This window comes from Apium graveolens, chromosome 6, assembly GCF_009905375.1.
Source record: "Apium graveolens cultivar Ventura chromosome 6, ASM990537v1, whole genome shotgun sequence".
In the NCBI taxonomy this organism is placed as follows: Eukaryota; Viridiplantae; Streptophyta; class Magnoliopsida; order Apiales; family Apiaceae; genus Apium; species Apium graveolens.
The window spans coordinates 264,872,385-264,891,922 of record NC_133652.1 but is presented as its reverse complement, the minus strand read 5'-3'; the positions used below and the strand labels follow the sequence as shown (position 1 = coordinate 264,891,922).

Sequence of the window (19,538 nt, the reverse complement as noted above, 5' to 3'; positions counted from 1 at the left end):
ATCCAACAGAAACATGAACCTAAACATGGAACTTGGGTAGCTCACTTATAAGTAGGGGTGAGGGTGAGCAGGAAAAACCGAAACCGAAAAAATATCCGAAAAAAACCGATAAATCAAACCGAAAAAAAAATCAAACCGCTAAAAAACCCGAAGAAAACCGAAGCGACAAAAACCGAATTAGCGGTGCGGTTTTGGTTCCGGTTTTCAATCAAAACCGAACCGAAATTAACCGCAACGCTATATTATATATATATATATTATATATATAATAGGCAAATAATCCCCGACCAACTTGGTTGGGATACACCATCCGCAATGTTTCATTGCAGGCTTCCGCAATGTTTCATTGCGGCAGGTGTGTATTACCGCAATACTTCATTGCGGCAGCTGTATCCCATCCAACGATGGCTAGGAACAGCTCCCTATATAATATTATATATATATACATGTATATATTATCATAACCCGGTTCTATTTTTTTTTAATTAAATATTTACCTAACATTAGTATGATAAATTGTATAATATAATACCATAAATTAATTTAGATTAGTATGTAAATCTCTTAAATCATTATTTTTTTAATATGAATATAATTAATTTTATATATACTCTTTTTTTTCTATTGTTGTGAACATATATTTTTATCATATTTCGTATCTATTATTTAAGATAATATGAATTATACATTCAAAAAATAACTTTATGAAATATATCAATTTTATTTAACGAATTCTAAAATGACAAATCTTTGATAATTAATGTAATATTATCATTTAACTTGATGTTATTTTTTTATCCAACACATTACCAACAAAAATTTTTACAAATAAAAAATGTATAAAAAAACGGAATAAAAACCGAAACCGAAAAACCGTTTTAAGCGGTTTGGTGACGGTTAATAACAATTAACCGAAGTCAACTGCATGTATTGATTTGGCTACGGTTAATACTGAAAACCGCACCACGCCCCTGCTTGTAAGAAAGGCAATGCAACAGGTCATTTTGGTTTTTGGTTATAAAAATGTCACGATTTTCAAAGACAGATCTACAAATTATACTTCAATTTACAAATACTGATTGCAGTTTCACTTAACAGAGTCAAGCATAAACACTTGCAGTAGAGTGTTCATTTAATCAAATATTATTTTTTTCCTAATCAACCAAAAGTTATACAAATGAAGAAACCCCAGAGAGGGCCAAAGTCATTGCCATCCTTATTTGGAACTTAATATTTAGAACCCTGTGTAAAACTAGATTACTAACGGATATATGTAAAGGTCATCACAGATCACAGGATATTAAATCAACATAAACAAAAGGTTAAATTTAATATCTGTGCCAAGGCAATATAGCAAAAACTGAAGCCATGTCTCAAAATAAATAGATAGGTAAAAGGAAAACTAGCTCCCACATAACTGAGTACAAAAACAACGCTCAAGTTTGAAGTCTAAGAAGCATAATCAATGAGATTAGGTGTTTGTAGCCCTGGTGTAAATTTGCTGGCTTGAATGGACCGAGACCATCCTGATAGAACCTCTGGCCATCAAATCTCTGATTGCCCTCCTAGCAAGTGATCCATTAATCTGCAAGGTCCAGTAAAATAATTATTAACTCGTTGCGACAAAGTTATTCCAAATACACTTTAATTAAAACTGATGCTAACGTTTAGAAATTAAATATACAGGAGAATTGAATAACACTATTACGTCCATTATGAAGAAATCGACAGCATATAGAACCTATGATAATTTGGGCAACTTGTTAAACAATTTAGCAAGGTCTAGTCCGGGACACAAGGCAAAAACTGTGACAACAGTTTCCCCCATACCCAAACATGCCTCTTACATATATAAAATTGGAGGTGCAAGCCAATAAGATACAATCAAGCATGGGCTGACAAAGTTTGCTTTGAAGATAATGCAGACACAAACAATTAAAGGCTAGTAAATATGTAAACCAATAGCAAATGATTAAACATAAAATTATTTAATTAGCTAGATGATCCACGCAACAAAGCGTGAATAATTTCCATTTCAATCAATATACAGTTTCAACAGATATATCAGAGTCAACGATAACCAATCAAAATACTCAATACCTTAAAAACATTTGGAGACCGAAGAAAGTTATTTGACTAAAAGGTAAAACAAAAGCACAAACAGAAAGTTACCCTCAAACGATCAGAAAGAATAGAGGGAGTGATGAGCTTGAACTTGGGAGCTTCGGTGAGGAGCTTGTCATAGGTAGCCTTGTCAAACAACACCATGTTGTTGACCTTCTCCTTTTGCTTTCCCTTGCTCCACTTCTGCATTCATATGTAATTTATACTTCAGAAAACCATCAATCACTTTCCTTATAACAAAGGGTATTCATTAATGCAAAGCAAAATGTTCATGCAAATATACTATTTGTAATGATACACTCAGTTCCACAAAATGCACACACCGTGTATGAAAAATTTAGCACCAAAACTTACATTCAACTGATTAATTCAGATCATAATCTGGGTAATTTAATAAGTTCTGGTTTCCTTACATTTCATATAATCGTGTCAGTTTTCCTAATCTCCAAATGTAGCTTTATCAGCTAGCCTAATGCAACTCCTACACCCGATGTATATCATATCCATTAAACTACAGCACAAATCTTCAAACATAATTTTATAGACATTAAATTTCACAGCATTACTCATTTCAAAGCAAATTAATCCAAAGTATTTCTAAGAATTTCTAAGAAGTTCATTTATGTTTGGTACACCTAATAGTATGTAACTATATAAAATGCTATTCGTTGATAATAATTCATTTCAATTCATTTCGATTAAAACCAAAGAAATACATCCAGTACCGCTAGCACCCAAAATGTGATGCACAAATATAGTTGTAGTTAAAAAATGCAAGCATATGAGAGAGGGATGGAAAGACTAGGTAGAGACACTAGGGAGAGAGAGAGATGAGGGGAGAGAGAGAGAGAGAGAGATGAGGGGGAGAGAGAGGAGGGGAGGGAGGGAGAGAGACGAGAGAGAGATGAGGGAGAGGGGGGGGAGAGAGAGAGAGAGAGAGAGAGAGAGAGAGAGAGAGAGATGGACCTTCTTCTTTTGCTTGCCACCGCCAGATTTGGCAGGCTTGGAGGATGGAGGAGGAGCCTTTTCCTTCTTTGGAGCCTGCAACCACGAATTACATATACATACAATTATACACATATACATGCATATAAAGATTGAGTGAACGGATATGAGAGATGATTATCTTACCATCTGATACCGGAGGAGTAAAAAGGGGGGTTAAATTGGGCGGCGCGACGGCAAGAGTTATCGAAGAAGCAGAGGACGGATAATAGGCTTCTTCCCCCTTTATAAAAACCCTAATAATCCCGATTTTATTTCTATAGTTAAGTCTGGGCTTCCTATCCGCCGAGGCCCATTATGCTGCCCCTATCCGCCGAGGCCCATTATGCTGCCCCTATCCGCCGAGGCCCATTATGCTGCCCCGAGTATCAATATCAATATATTAAATGCCCATTATTTAGCATTTTACCCATGGGTAAATTTTTTGACCCATTTCCTTTTATTTATACTATATTTCTATTATTATGTTGAAAAGACCCATGAATCTGGAGCATAACCCAGTTACCCACGTATAACTAACTTTTTAAATTTTCAAAATTAAAACATACCCACGTTTAGGTCTTATACTTTAGCAGTTAATTTGACAAAGTGCTTTAACGTGTTTCATGATCATCCTTTCCTCTTTCAATTATTTTTAGATTTTAATGCTTCTCTGAATGAAATGTTGTCGTTTATGAATATGGATCCTTTTTCAGAAAAATCGTCTTCAGAATCATCTCTTACAGGTTTGAATTTTATTGAATGTGTGACTATATTATTGACTATCATGTAAAGAATGATTAACAGATGTTTGATAGTTCTGTAATTGTTAGATATATTTGATAATATCATGTTTAATATGATTTATATTTAGTTTTCAGATCTTATTTAAACTAGACAAATCAGTACTTAACTGAAATTAGCACTTATAATGAAGTCAGAACTTAAGTTATCAGTACTTAAGGTTCAGGAGATATTTATCAGCAGATAATATCAGGACTTAAAGGAAACGTTTAGATAAGGAAGGCGACTGATTGAAAGGAAAAGAAGATCAAGATAAACGTAAGAAGAGATATGCATGAAGAAGGAATTCTATGACGAATAGAATACTTGGAAGAAAAGATAGCTGATTGATATATTTTAGGAAGCGGAATTATATTTCATATCAATTAGCGATTATCTTATAACTGTGTAGTATATAAACACAGACATAGGCTTTATACTATAAGTGTTATCATTATCGAGAAGATTATTAATTGTAATCCTAGCAGCTCTCGTGATATTTGTTCATCATTGAGAGAGGACAGTTCCATACTGTAACAGAATTTATTGCTTTGAATAAAGTTTGTTTTCTGTTACTTGTGTTATTAGAATTCGATTTGATTGTGCTATACACTGTATTCACCCCCCTCTACAGTGTGTGTGACCTAACAAGTGGTATCAGAGCCTATCTGTTAACATACAAACAATTTAAGATCCAAAAACAATCATGTCTGAAGTAGAAACTCCAACTAAGCCCACCAAAACTGAAGAACCTCCAAAGACACAAATCCATAGCCAATATGAGGCTATTAGAGTTCCCATATTGAGACCATCTGAATATCCCATATGGAAGGTGAGGATGCCTATATTTCTGGAAGCTACAGATCCAGAATATCTTGATAGAATCAAGGAAAGGCCTCACAAACCAACCAAGCTCGCTGTTGCAGTTGCAGATGAAGCAGCAAAGTCAGTACCAAAGGAGAAGAGTGACTACACTACTGAAGATATCACATCAATTGCTAAGGATACTAAGGTACGACACTTACTGCATAGTGTCATTGATAATGTAATGTCAAACAGGGTAATAAACTGCAAGACTGCAAATGAGATATGGGATGCCTTGGAAACAAGATGTCAGGGAACTGATACGATTAAGAATAACAGGAAGACAATACTCACTCAAGAGTATTAATACTTTGACTCAAAGGCTAATGAGTCATTAACTGATTTATATGATAGATTTGTCAAACTCTTGAATGATTTGTCACTGGTTGATAAGGAGTATGATCTTGAAGATTCAAACCTTAAATTCCTGTTGGCTCTTCCTGAAAGCTGGGATTTGAAGGCAACAACAATAAGAGACAACTATAATCTTGATGAAACGACTCTTGATGAAATTTATAAGACTCATGAACTTGAGATGGAACAAAGAAGCAAGAGGAAAGGAGGAAAGTCAAGGACAGTTGCTCTTAAGGCTGAAGAAGAATCCCCCAAGGCAGCTACCTCAAGGAAAGGCAAGGGTAAAGCTCTCTTCACAAAGTCTGATACTGAGTCATCAAGTTCTGATAGTGATGATGACTCAGAATCTGAAAGCTTGCCTGAGACAGATGCTGATGAAGAGATGATGAAGCTGTGTGCCCTTATGGTGAAATGAATCACAAAAATTGCATACAGGAAGTTCAGGAAGGGGAAGAAGTATTCCAGGAAAGGTGCAAGTTCTGATAAGAAGAATTTCAGAAAATCTGAGGGCAAAGGAGGAAAGTCTGACAGAGGAAATTATACAAATGTCAAATGCTACAATTGTGGTGAGAAAGACCACATATCTCCTGATTGCAAGAAAGTGAAGAGTGACAAAGGCAAGACTCTTGCACAAAGAACAAAAGCTGGACAGACACCTCAGATTCTGAAAGTGAGGAGAATTATGCCTTGATGGCAAATGCTGATATGGCAAGTGCTGAAAGCAGTTCTGAAGCTGCTGAGTTAAAGGTACCTCAAACTACTTATGCATTTCATACTAATGATATTAATGAATTGAGAAGATAACTTAAAACCATGTTCATTAGCTATAGAGATCAAACTTTAACATGTGAAAGATTAACTTCTGAAAATCTTGCTTGCAAAAAGAGGAATGATTATTTAGAAAAAGAGTTAGTCATGTTCCATCAAACTCAGAAAGATAGAGATGATGTTTTCTATGTTAGGGATGAAGTGCTTAAAATGAATGAATCTCTAAAAGCTGAGTTAGAAAAGGAAAGAGAGATTATCAGGACTTGGACTAACTCTGGCAGAACAACTCAGAATTTGTTAAGTAGTAAAAACTGGAAAGAGGGCTTAGGTTATGGAGATGATAAGAATGATAAAGGAACTGTAGAAATTAAGCCTATAGTAGTTAATCAAAAATCTAAGTTAAAGCTTGTTAAGTTTGTAGCTGTAAAGTCTGATAATGAGAAATCAGAAGTTAAAAAGGAATTAACTTCTGACAAACTAAAACAGGAAAAGACAACTGAAGTAAACGTAGGCTTAATGACAAAGAAGCAGCTTAAGCATAAGCTGAAAGATGTTAAGAATGCAAACAAGGTAAAATCACCTAGGAAAAATAGGAATGGAAAGGAAGGTGTGAATAAAAGCAATGATTATAAGCCTGTTCCTGATGCTCCTAGAAAAACGTGTCATAACTGTGGAAGTTCTAACCATCTGGCTTCTTTTTGCAGGAAGAATAAGAACATAAACTCCTTACCTTCAAAGTCAGGAGTTAAGAGTCAGTCTGTTAGATATAAGCCACAAAATCCTTATTTTCATGTGGTAGTTTATGGCATTTCATTTATACTTGTAAGGAATATCATAGTCTGTACTATGATTATTATCAAATAAAACCTTCTTTAAAGAAAGTTAGCATTGTTCCTTCTAGTGTAAGTTCTGATTCAAAGTCTGATAGTATAAATTCTGATAAGAAAAATGTTAACATAAACTCTGATGCTAAATCCGCTGCAAATGTTAACAAACTTAATAAGACCAAATGATCCAAGCAAGTCTGGGTCCTTCAAACTAATCATTAGTGGTCTTTGTGATTGCAGGGCAACAGGAAAAACATCATAGTTCTGGACAGTGGATGTTCAGGACATATGACTGGAAATAAAGCCCTGCTATCAGACTTTATGGAGAAGGCTGACCCAAGTGTTTCTTATGGAGATGGCAACATTGGAAAAACGTTGGGATATGGCAATATCAATCTTGGGAATGTCATCATTAAAGAAGTAGCTCTGGTCTCAGGACTTAAACACAATCTGCTGAGTGTTAGTCAAATCTGTGACAGAGGTTATCTTGTGGATTTCTTTGAAGAACACTGTGAAGTTATTAGTAAATCTACAGGCAAAGCTGTTCTGAAAGGATACAGGCATGGTAACATCTATGAAGCCAAGCTTTCAACAAGTACTGATGGTTCTGCAATCTGTCTGATGAGTAGAGCATCAATTGAAGAAAGCTGGAATTGGCACATGTAAGTCATATGTCATAGCCTATTTGTATATTCGAGGATTCAACTCAACTCAAATAAGAATGTAATAAGTAAATAGTGGATCTACCGTCAGAGAGATCTCGCAAAGTAATATCTGTCAAAGGATTCAGGAACAAGGTTCATCTACAGACTTGAGGAGTTAATTCACTGGAAGAAGTTCAAGAAGTTGATCATGCCTCAGTGATATAAATCAAGATCGTGGATTTAATCAAGTGACAGAGATCTCGTCAGAGTATCATTAATTACAAGGATTTAATTTGAAGAAAATCAGAGTATCAAAGTCAACACATGAAGAAACGTCACGGAAGTTAGTCACTCATGAACCAAACAGTACATCGAGTGTCAACGTTGAAGTGGTGGAATTGATTCATAATTTTCAGTGATTTTCAGAAGATTTGCAGAAGAATGGTTGCTGCTCAAGACTAGAATTAATTCTCTATTAATTAATTATGTCATCTAATTTAATTAAGAGAATAAATTATATCTGCGAAGAATAATTTATTTATTAATTGAATTAATTGATTAATTAATTCTGAATTAATTTTAGGAATTTTCAGAAGTTTAATTGGTTTAAAAACAGTCTTAAATCAGCAAGACAATTGAAAATGAACTAGCATGACAATCTGGATTGTCATACCGATTGTCATGCCAAGTCATTTCAATTGTCATACCGAAAGTTACACTAGGAAGGAGATTGTCTTGCTAGTTCAACTGATTGTCATACCGATAGTCATTGTAGTTCAATCAGATTGTCTTGCTAGTACAATTGAAAGTCCTACTGAAAGTCTTGCTGAGCCAAAGAGATTGTCCTACCGATTGTCATTGCAGTTCAAGTAATTTTGTTGGATTGCATACAAAAAGAAAAAGAAGCAGAAGACATTCACTAACTGAAAAATACAAGAACACAGCAGCCGCCTAAGAAATATTTCATTGTTCTCTGCTGAAATTCAAAGATCAATTTCTAGTTTGTTAATGTTAAATCCAAACCACTAGAAGTATTTATCTTGTTCTTGTGTAACAATCTAGCGGATCAAAATCCCTAGAACTTAATCTCAAATCACGTTTAGCATTTGATTCTAATTATTGCAAAAATAGAAAAAGTTCATGTCGAATTTATTCTAGATTTGTGATAATTAATTTGAGATTAATACCTTGTAATCGATACAGTTGTTGTAACACCTTTCAAATTTAATAATATTTTTATTTAACTTGAATTTTGTTTCACATTTTTTATTCCGCATTTATTCGATTATTTGGTACTGTTTGTATTCAACCCCCCTTCTACAAACCTATTGGGACCTAACAATTGGTATCAGAGCCTTCTGATTAACGAACAAATCAAGATCCTAGACTTTTGTGATTTTTCAACTCCTTGAATTTTTATTTATTCAAAAATTCATAATGACTTCACATAAAGTTGGAACCGTTAAAATTCCACAATTTGATAAAGAGAATTATATCATGTGGAAGAAGAAGATGCTATTATTTTTACAAGTTGCAAATCCCAAATATTCAAACTTGTTAAAGAAGGGTATAAAAACTCCGATGGTTATTGAACCGGAGGTAATAATAGATGGTGTGGTGACTACTAAAGCTAGAACCTATCCAAAAGAGCCCGAAGATTTTACTCCTGCTGAGAAGGAAGAAACCTCCTTGGATGCCAGCCTTCAATTAATATTAATTGATTCCCTTGATCCTTTGATGAACAGACATGTGATGAACTGTAAAAATTCTAAACACATGTGGGAAACTATTGAGGTAATTAATGAAGGCACAGAGGAAGTTAGGGAGAACAAGTTGGAAATCCTAACCTCTGAATATGAACATTTCAAATCAAATCCAGGAGAAGGAATTACTGAAGTGTTTGAGAGGTACAATGCGTTGATCAACAACCTGAACATCAATGGAAAGTATTATTCAATCAGGGAGGTTAACAAAAAGTTCCTTTTAACACTGCCAGCTCATCTTGAACATAGAATCACTGCCATTAGAGAAGCTAGAGATCTGAGTGAGATTTCTTTGGACAGGCTCTATGGAGTGTTAAAAACCTATGAGTTGGAGCAGATTCAACAGAAGGAAGTCTACGGGAATGATAGAATGGTCAGCACATCTACTGCACTTGTAGCTGAAGGTCAACAACAACAACAATCTCAACAGTTAGAAAGAATGGTACAGTTTTCCAAGGGTGAGGAAAATGAGTTAGTAGCAGAATATGATCCTCCTACTACAAATCAATCAAGTGATGATTTTTATTCCTTGGAAGAGCTGGAGCAATTGGAAGACGAGTCAATGGCCCAAATTGTCAAGAGATTCTCCCATGTCAGATTCAAGAGGAATCCCAAGCTTAAGTACAAGTCCAACTACAACAAATTCCAGAAAGGTGGATCTTCATCCTCTAACACCAGCAGTGGTGGATACAAAACAGGGATGGTTGATCGGAGCACCATTAGATGCTATAACTGCAATAAGTTGGGACACTTTGCCACAGAATGTAGGAAGCCAAAGCAAGTAAGAAAGAACTCTGAAAGGGCTTATCTGGCAAAGGGAAGAAGCTGGGATGATACTGACAGTGAAGATGAAGATGAAGGAAATCTTGCTCTTATGGCTATTGATGGAAAAGCTTCATCGTCAAGAATAGAGGTAAAACTTTCTGATGCTGAAATGGTTTATCATCTAAGAGGTAACTTAGATTGTGCACGTCGTGATAATGAACTGTTAAGTTTACAGATCACAGACCTTGAGAAAGAGGTCAATGAATTAAGACTTGTGCACATTAATCAAGACAAATTAAAAGAACAGGTATCTTTTCTAGAGAATAGAGTTGACTGTTATAGAAAACTCGAAACTATTCTCAAAGACAAGATCACCGGTCTTGAGACTAAGGTTAGAGCCTACTTCAATTCTTGTTCGAAGGCTAAAGAGTTCTACAGTAAGCAAGCTGTTAATCAAACATCTGGAATAGGTTATGATTACAATGCTGCTATTGGAGAATTAGGCATAAACTCCCCTCCTCATGTCTGTGCTAAAGGGAGGGAAGTACCACATGTGCTTAAGGGTGTTGATGAACCCCTCTATAAAGCATCAATTGCTGAACCATTTGATGCGACCTCTTCTGTTATTCAAGAAGAAATACGTGCTGAGGATCATGCTTATGAGAAGATTGTTTCCAAGTCAAGTGAGTCGAAAGTTCCAGTCAAAGTTGTGAAAGCAACTGAGACTAACTCAGACACACATGAGTTGGATAACAATAATGCCATGTCTATCATGCATAAATTACCTGCTGTTAATCACTCTCATAAAGCATGTAGTGTTGCTAATTGTATGTCTTGTGCTTTTAATATGATGTATGCTTATTTTAATGGTAAGCATGTGTCTAATGATAAGACTACTCCTCGTCAGCATGTGAATAACAAGAAGCATGATAGGTCTAAGACTGCTAGTCCTTCTAAGGCTAGAAAGGAGACATTTGTGCCTAAGCTTAAACAGAAATTTGTTAACGCTGTTTACAAGGTCAAATGTTCAGTCATTGAGAAAGTTGAGGCAATTAAAATTAAAAATGTTGTTTTGCCTGACAAAGGACAGTTCTACAAGTATGCCGGGCCCAACCAAGTTTGGGTTCCGAAGAAGATCTAATCCATTTGTAGTGCAGGGCATTAAACAGGTGTAACCGGTAGTGTGGATTCTTGACAGTGGATCATCAAGACATATGACCGGAGATAGAGCCCTGCTATCAAATGTGGATTGAGAAAGCTGGCCCCATGGTTACCTTTGGAGATAACAGCAAAGGTTTATCTGAGGGATATGGCTGTTTGCAAGCTGGGAATGTTATCATTGTAATTTTGTATATTGTGCTAGGTTATTATCAGGAAGCAGTATCTAACATATAGCACTAGTGACGAGACTTGAGAATATTACGACATATCAGGCACCTGATGCACATTACACTTGGAATTGGACTCTAATAAGATGTGTACAAGTGTACTCCTGGTTGGTGAGTCAAAAGAGGAAGTCAATGCACCACAGTTCATGGACTTTACAGCTGCAGATCTATTGGACTATGCAATCTCTTCTTCACAATCTCACTTCAGGTTGGTATGAACTAGTGTACTACTCAAGCAATCGTCAAGAACATGGTATGGCACTCTAACTGAAGTTATTGTTTAATATGAACTAGTAGAGTCGTCATATTTTTAACTCTCTTATCATTAGGCACAATCATATTGTTTTATATGTGCAGTGATATATTGATTATGCAACATAACAGTTAGTATCTAAAGTACTTGACAAGTATCGATCAATGATATGTTGTTAACATTATGTTGCAGATATTTGTAAGCTTTTGATATGAATGAGAATTACTTAGACTTTACCCTAAGTGATCAATATTTTATCAAAAACTCATTCATATTGAAAAACAAAATCAAACTTCTTTCTACATTAGTGATTTCTTATTTCATGTAAAATCATTTGAAATCACTATTGTAAATCATTTTCTCTCTATTACCATATGTTCTGTGTTACAGGTTCAGTCTCCAATGACTTTCTTTCATTAACAGTCATGAGGTTGAAAACCCACAACGTCTATCCCAGACTGTAAAGACAAACACAAAAATAGAACCAACCAACACTCTCTTACCACTAAATGTAGTATGAATGAGCGTGAAGGAGATAGTGCCTAGTGCACCACATAAGGAAGGTTCTGTAGTCAACCCAGTAGCTCTGTCTCCTACATAGATGAGTAGTATTTAAACCGAGACAACTGCTAGCCCCCATACATCTTCTCAAAAAGATGTAATGGCTGAAAAGGCACAAAAACAGTTACTAGATTCATTCTCTCAACAGGGTGCGTCTATTGAAATTTGCCTGTCGGCCAAGGTATCCGATGTAGTGTCACCATTTCAAACATAAACAATTCTTGATGCACAAGGAAATGTTACACACACAAAGGATGAGTTGACGGAAACAAGAGTTTCGACCATTTTAAGGTCAGATTCGATTGTTCAAGGTTCGTTAATGGACCAATTGCCTTTACAGGTGTTAGGAGAGGATACTGATCCAAAAGCCATATGTCAGTGGTCAGTGTCTACCTCCCCAGGCTTAAATCCCCTGGATGCATCTGCGGATAGTGGATCTGACATAGGTGCAGATCGGCAACTTGTTGACAATGATTCAGATATTACCTGATGAGTCACAAGGAAATGTCTTCACAGACATTAGAAGGGAACCTTGATCTTTATGCTAAATTCGTTGGATCATTGTTTACCTTCCCAGAATTCAAATCTGGAACCCTAAAAGGGAAACTAGCAACTTGTAGATTATGACTCAGATTCATCTGACGAGTTTAACAAGGATGGGGATTTGTGAACTCCCATTGCACCACCTGTGACCTCCTTAAAGGATGGCTAAGGTGATTTTCCTTGCAGGTACAGCTGGATTATGGAGCTATGAGAGAAGAGTGATACACTTGTGAGAATGAGTGTAAACACGAGTGGAGAGAAGAGTGAAACTCATGTGAGGTACACTAAACACAATCACACACTCACAGTGAGGAAGAAAGAGAAACTACTTGTTATTTCTTTTCCAACCAAGTGAAATATGAGAACTCCTTCAGACGACGACATACATTCCTTCTTTAAGGGGGAGATAAAAGCTTAAGTAATAGTTTGGAGGATTCCTCAACTAAGGGGGAGAAATAGCAGGGAGGAAGAAAAAGATCCTAAAAATGTACACTACACCACACCATTGTTGTTTCTAACTACGGATCCTATTGTACGGGAGAGGTGGTAAACACAAGGTGATTTCCTAGTAAGGGAAGAAGCAGTTAGGGGAGTACCATTGGTTTTTATCTGCGGATCCTATTGTACGGGAGAGGTGGTAAAACGAAGGTGATCTTCTTTAATCAGTTGATTCTCATAGGGGGAGAAGCAAGAGATATGGGCTTCTCAACAGGAAATGTGGTTGTACAAATGAAGATGGAACTACTTGAAGATATGTTCAGTCTAGAGGAACATCTACTTGGAATCTGGAAAATATTAAATCTCATCCAGAACTTTTCTGCTATTTACTTTGCATGTATGTTTATATCTTTTTCTTATTTGTTAGTTGAGTTATCATCTAGGTATTTGTATGTTATTGTCTAACAAACAAATAGGGGAAGATTGTAAGTCATATGTCATAGCCTATTTGTATATTCGAGGATTCAACTCAACTCAAATAAGAATGTAATAAGTAAATAGTGGATCTACCGTCAGAGAGATCTCGCAAAGTAATATCTGTCAAAGGATTCAGAAACAAGGTTCATCTACAGACTTGAGGAGTTAATTCACTGGAAGAAGTTCAAGAAGTTGATCATGCCTCAGTGATATAAATCAAGATCGTGGATTTAATCAAGTGACAGAGATCTCGTCAGAGTATCATTAATTACAAGGATTTAATCTGAAGAAAATCAGAGTATCAAAGTCAACACATGAAGAAACGTCACGGAAGTTAGTCACTCATGAACCAGACAGTACATCGAGTGTCAACGTTGAAGTGGTGGAATTGATTCATAATTTTCAGTGATTTTCAGAAGATTTGCAGAAGAATGGTTGTTGCTCAAGACTAGAATTAATTCTCTATTAATTAATTATGTCATCTAATTTAATTAAGAGAATAAATTATATCTGCGAAGAATAATTTATTTATTAATTGAATTAATTGATTAATTAATTCTGAATTAATTTTAGGAATTTTCAGAAGTTTAATTGGTTTAAAAACAGTCTTAAATCAGCAAGACAATTGAAAATGAACTAGCATGACAATCTGGATTGTCATACCGATTGTCATGCCAAGTCATTTCAATTGTCATACCGAAAGTTATACTAGGAAGGAGATTGTCTTGCTAGTTCAACTGATTGTCATACCGATAGTCATTGTAGTTCAATCAGATTGTCTTGCTAGTACAATTGAAAGTCCTACTGAAAGTCTTGCTGAGCCAAAGAGATTGTCCTACCAATTGTCATTGCAGTTCAAGTAATTTTGTTGGATTGCATACAAAAAGAAAAAGAAGCAGAAGACATTCACTAACTGAAAAATACAAGAACACAGCAGCCGCCTAAGAAATATTTCATTGTTCTCTGCTGAAATTCAAAGATCAATTTCTAGTTTGTTAATGTTAAATTCAAACCACTAGAAGTATTTATCTTGTTCTTGTGTAACAATCTAGCGGATCAAAATCCCTAGAACTTAATCTTAAATCGCGTTTAGCATTTGATTCTAATTATTGCAAAAATAGAAAAAGTTCATGTCGAATTTATTCTAGATTTGTGATAATTGATTTGAGATTAATACCTTGTAATCGATACAGTTGTTGTAACACCTTTCAAGTTTAATAATATTTTTATTTAACTTGAATTTTGTTTCACATTTTTTATTCCGCATTTATTCGATTATTTGGTACTGTTTGTATTCAACCCCCCTTCTACAAACACATTGGGACCTAACAGCACAAGAAACTCTCTCATTTAAATTTCAACAATATAAATGAACTAGTCAAGAAAGATCTTGTGAGAGTACTGCTAAAGTCAGTATTTGCTCCTGATGGCCTTTGTGATTCTTGTCAGAAGGCTAAACAAAGGAAATCCTCATTCAAGAGCAAGACTGAATCATCAATTCTTGAGCCTTATCACCTACTACATGTTGATCTATTTGGTCCAGTAAATGTCATGTCTATTACAAAGAAGAAATATGCTATGGTCATAGTGGATGAGTTCACCAGATACACATGGGTGTATTTCTTGCACACAAAAAGTGAAACTGCATCTATCTTGATTGATCATGTCAGGCAACTGGATAAATTGGTCAAAGATTCTGTGAAGATAATAAGAAGTGATAATGGTACTGAGTTCAAGAATTTGATAATGGAAGAGTTCTGCAAAATCCATGGAATCAAGCAGGAATTTCCTGCTCCTGGAACTCCACAGAAAAATGGAGTTGTTGAAAGAAAGAATAGAACTCTCATTGAAGCTGCACGTACAATGCTTGATGAAGCAAAGCTTCCAACCTATTTCTAGGCTGAAGCTGTGCAGACTGCTTGTTTTACTCAGAATGCAACACTCATTAACAAGAAAGGAAAGACACCATATGAGATGGTGAAGAAAAAGAAGCCAAATCTGAAGTATTTTCATGTATTTGGATGCAAATGTTTTGTTCTTAAGACTCACCCTGAACAGCTATCCAAATTTGATCTAAAAGCTGATGAAGGAATCTTTGTTGGATATCCACTTTCCACAAAAGCCTTCAGAGTCTTTAACTTGAGAACAAGAGTGGTCATGGAATCTATCAATGTCTCTTTTGATGATAAGAAGATTACTGGGCTTGAATATTTCAATGATCATGATCAGCTGAGATTTGAAAATGAAGACTTAAATTCTGATACTAAAAATCCTGACAGTCTAAATCCTGATACTGCAAACTCTGATGGATTAAACTCTGATGTTATTGAAACTGTGGTGACTACGCCAAAGGAAGATGCATCTATGCAGGGGGAGCATACTCAAGATACAACCACATCTCAAGAAGCATCAGAACATACAACTGGCTCTTCAAGTTCTGATTCGTCAAGTTCTGATAAGCCAAGTTTTGATAGTTCTGAAAACTTAAATTTTGAAGGATCCAACTCAGAGAGCATAGTTTCAGGGGGAGCATCAGAAAATATTGGTGAAGATAGCATGGATCATGAAGGGAGCATCCAGTTCTAGAGAAAACCTTCCATCTGCAAGGAAGTGGACTAAATCACATACACCTGACTTAATTATTGGAAATCCTGATACAGGTGTCAGAACTAGAACAACTACTTCGAGTGAATGTCTTTACAATTCTTTTCTTTCTCAGACTGAACCAAATAAAGTGGAAGAAGCTCTTCAAGAAGCTGATTGGGTGCAAGCAATGCATGAAGAGTTAAATGAATTTGAAAGAAACAAAGTCTGGACCCTAGTGCCAAGACCAAAGAACAGATCTGTTGTTGGTACAAAGTGGGTATTCAGAAACAAAACTGATAGTGATGGCATAATTACAAGGAATAAGGCAAGGATGATTGCAAAAGGATATCCTCAACAGGAGGGAATTGATTATGATGAAACATTTGCACCAGTTGCTAGATTGGAAGCCATAAGGATATTTTTGGCTTATGCTGCTCACAAAAAGTTTATTGTCTTTCAAATGGATGTGAAAAGTGCTTTTCTCAATGGAGAATTGGAGGAGGAAGTATATGTTAAACAACCTCCAGGCTTTGTAGATCCCAAATATCCTAATCATGTCTACATGCTTGATAAAGCACTTAATGGCCTTAAGCAAGCTCCAAGAGCATGGTATGAGACTTTAGCTCAGTTTCTTCTGGAAAGTGGATTTAACAGAGGAACTATAGACGAAACACTGTTCTACCTCAACCATAGAAAGGACTTACTTCTGGTTCACATATATGTTGTTGATATCCTCTTTGGTTCTACAAATGACAGACTTTGCAAGAAGTTTGCCAAATTGATGCAGTCAAGATATCAAATGAGTATGATGGGGGAACTTAGCTATATTCTGGGCCTTCAAGTCAAGCATAATGAAGAAGACACTTTTATTTGTCAAACCAAGTACACCAGAAATTTGCTGAAGAAATTTGGAATGCAAGATTGTTCAAGTGCATCCACTCCCATGGCCACTGCAACAAAACTGGATAAGGATACTGGTAAATCAGTAGATATTACTGATTACAGAGGTATGATTGGCTCTCTACTCTATCTAACTGCTAGTAGACCTGATATCATGTATGCTACCTGTCTTTGTGCAAGATTTCAAGCAGATCCAAGAGAACCTTACTTAACAGCTGTGAAAATTTTTTTCAAGTATCTTAAGGGAACAGCTGATCTGGGATTGTGGTATCCCAGAGAATCAGATTTTAAACTAATAGGTTACTCAGATGCAGATTTTGCAGGTTGTAAAATTGACAGGAAAAGCACAAGTGGAAGCTGTCAATTTCTTGGAGGCAGATTGGTTTCTTGGTTTAGCAAGAAACAAAAGTCAATCTCCACATCAACTGTAGAAGCAGAATACATTGCTGCAGGAAGCTGTTGTGCACAGATTCTTTTGATGAAGAATCAGTTACTGGATTATGGGTTAACATATTTTAAAATCCCTATTTACTGTGATAATCAAAGTGCTATTGCTATGACAGGTAATCCAGTTCAACACTCAATGACAAAGCACATCAGCATTAGGTACCACTTCATAAGGGAACATGTGGATGAAGGTACAGTGGAATTGCACTTTGTTCCAACAGATCAACAACTAGCAGATATCTTCACAAAACCACTGTATGAAGCTACTTTTATAAGATTGGTAAATGAATTTGGAATGGTTTCAAGTTCTTTCTCTAAATCTGCTTAGCTTTTATTCTGATGCATCAGACTTTATGATCAGTATTTACAGAAATTACTCTCTTTGTGTATTCTGTGCTTAAATGAAAATTGCTTAAGTACTGATTGTTGTTTGATGTGAATTTCTAAACTCTGATAGTGAACTGACTGTTTCTGTGACTATTCAATCCTATGAGGATAACTGTGCTAGATGCTGACCTAGTAGTCTTTAACATACTAGAGATCCCATGTTAGAAGTAATTATTTATGTGGAAATCTATTGACACAAGCAAATTCTGATATTGAGCTTAGTCACGTTTACTTTGTCTATCTTATTACTAAGTCAAAAACTAGAATAATGCTTCTCATCTGTTAAGTTCTGATGTTAGTAAATCTGATGGATGTACTAAGTGCTGATAAACCTCACTCATCAAAAGAAAAAGTAAAAGAAAAGGGAATAAAAATCAGGTACTCCTTTGAGATCTAGAGTAAAAATGTGGAAGGGACGACCCAAGTGCATTGCTGGTATTAAGTAATATGCATCAGAAAAGCAAATAACTATTTTTCTTGGTGACTTTTCACACTCTATGATTACTGGAGAAATACTCTGATAATAGCATAAATTCTGATAAGCAGTCGTGACTCACTTACACTGAGAAGCCACTGTAAAATGGAATTTCAAAAGATGCATAAAATAAGCACAAAATAGTTGAGGTGGACTCGTGCATGAACTCATTCAAAAGTAAACTTCAGAATAATGACAGATTGTTAGTAAAGTTCTTAGTTATGCCTTATTTCTAAGATGTACTGAAGTGAATCAGACTTTACTCTTTGTCTGATATTTTGCTTAATGCGCACACTTACACTCCATGTGAATGATGAAAATTACTGTGGCGTTCAATGTTGTTTTAGATGAACAGTTTATGTGTCAGATTGCATAAATTCTGAGGACAAGTTCTGATGGAAGTTCTGATAAATAAGTTCTGAAGAACCGAAATCAGAATTTGTGTGAAGAATCACAGAGATAGGCATTCATTTTTTGAGTTAAGAAATCATGTTCTGATGACTGTTAAGTTCTGATATAAGTCTAAGTGCTGATATTAAATTCTGATCCTCTATTTGCCTTATTTATGGTTAAAATCTGAAACAGTCTTATTTTAAATCAAAATATGTACGGGTGAGATATTAACAGTCAATACAATTAGGGTTAGTGGAACACGTACATGCACAGTAATATTTATTTGTTTCTTGTGCGCATTAAACCCTGTTTTACACTTCCAATGACTGTTTTTCTTCTTCCCAGTCTAGGGAGACGAGGTAGAATTATTTCTACCTGTCAGCATTAAATTTCCTTACGTCTCCTGGCATTCTATTGCCTATATAAACCAACACTTCAAATCAGCCTACACATCATTTCTTTTCTTACATACTCACTCTCTTTTCCTTCATACTAACACAATCATGGTCAACTACAATATGTTTTTAAACTACAAGACCTTCAACATGGAGTTGAGCTATGAGGGCTGGCAGCAGGAATGGCACGTAACTATCATTCCTAATGAGATTTGGGACTCGGTTCCCCAGGAGGTTCTCACACACCTCCTGTTCTTTTACATGGACTACCATTGCCATCTGGAGCGATTGGAAGAAGAAAGGCTGGAAGCTCTCCGCCAACAAGAGCGAATTATTCGACTCGCTATTCTTTTTGTAGAAAGTCGGAAGAAGAAATAATTTGTTTTCTTTTTCCTGTTTTTCTTCATCGTCAGCTTTGT

The 19,538-nt window shown here is 35.7% G+C and overlaps 1 protein-coding gene across 1 annotated transcript; it reads right to left on the bottom strand.

The window, feature by feature from the left end:
- Window positions 1–1,300: 1,300 nt before the first annotated feature.
- Window positions 1,301–3,400, bottom strand: LOC141668857 (small ribosomal subunit protein eS25w). The gene is made up of 4 exons (XM_074475888.1): window positions 3,256–3,400; window positions 3,091–3,165; window positions 2,173–2,307; window positions 1,301–1,585 (listed from the first exon to the last, which is right to left on the bottom strand). Exons 1-4 carry the CDS (start codon window positions 3,256–3,258, stop codon window positions 1,472–1,474), a joined length of 327 nt encoding a protein of 108 aa, XP_074331989.1. The 5' UTR covers window positions 3,259–3,400; the 3' UTR covers window positions 1,301–1,471.
- Window positions 3,401–19,538: the final 16,138 nt, after the last annotated feature.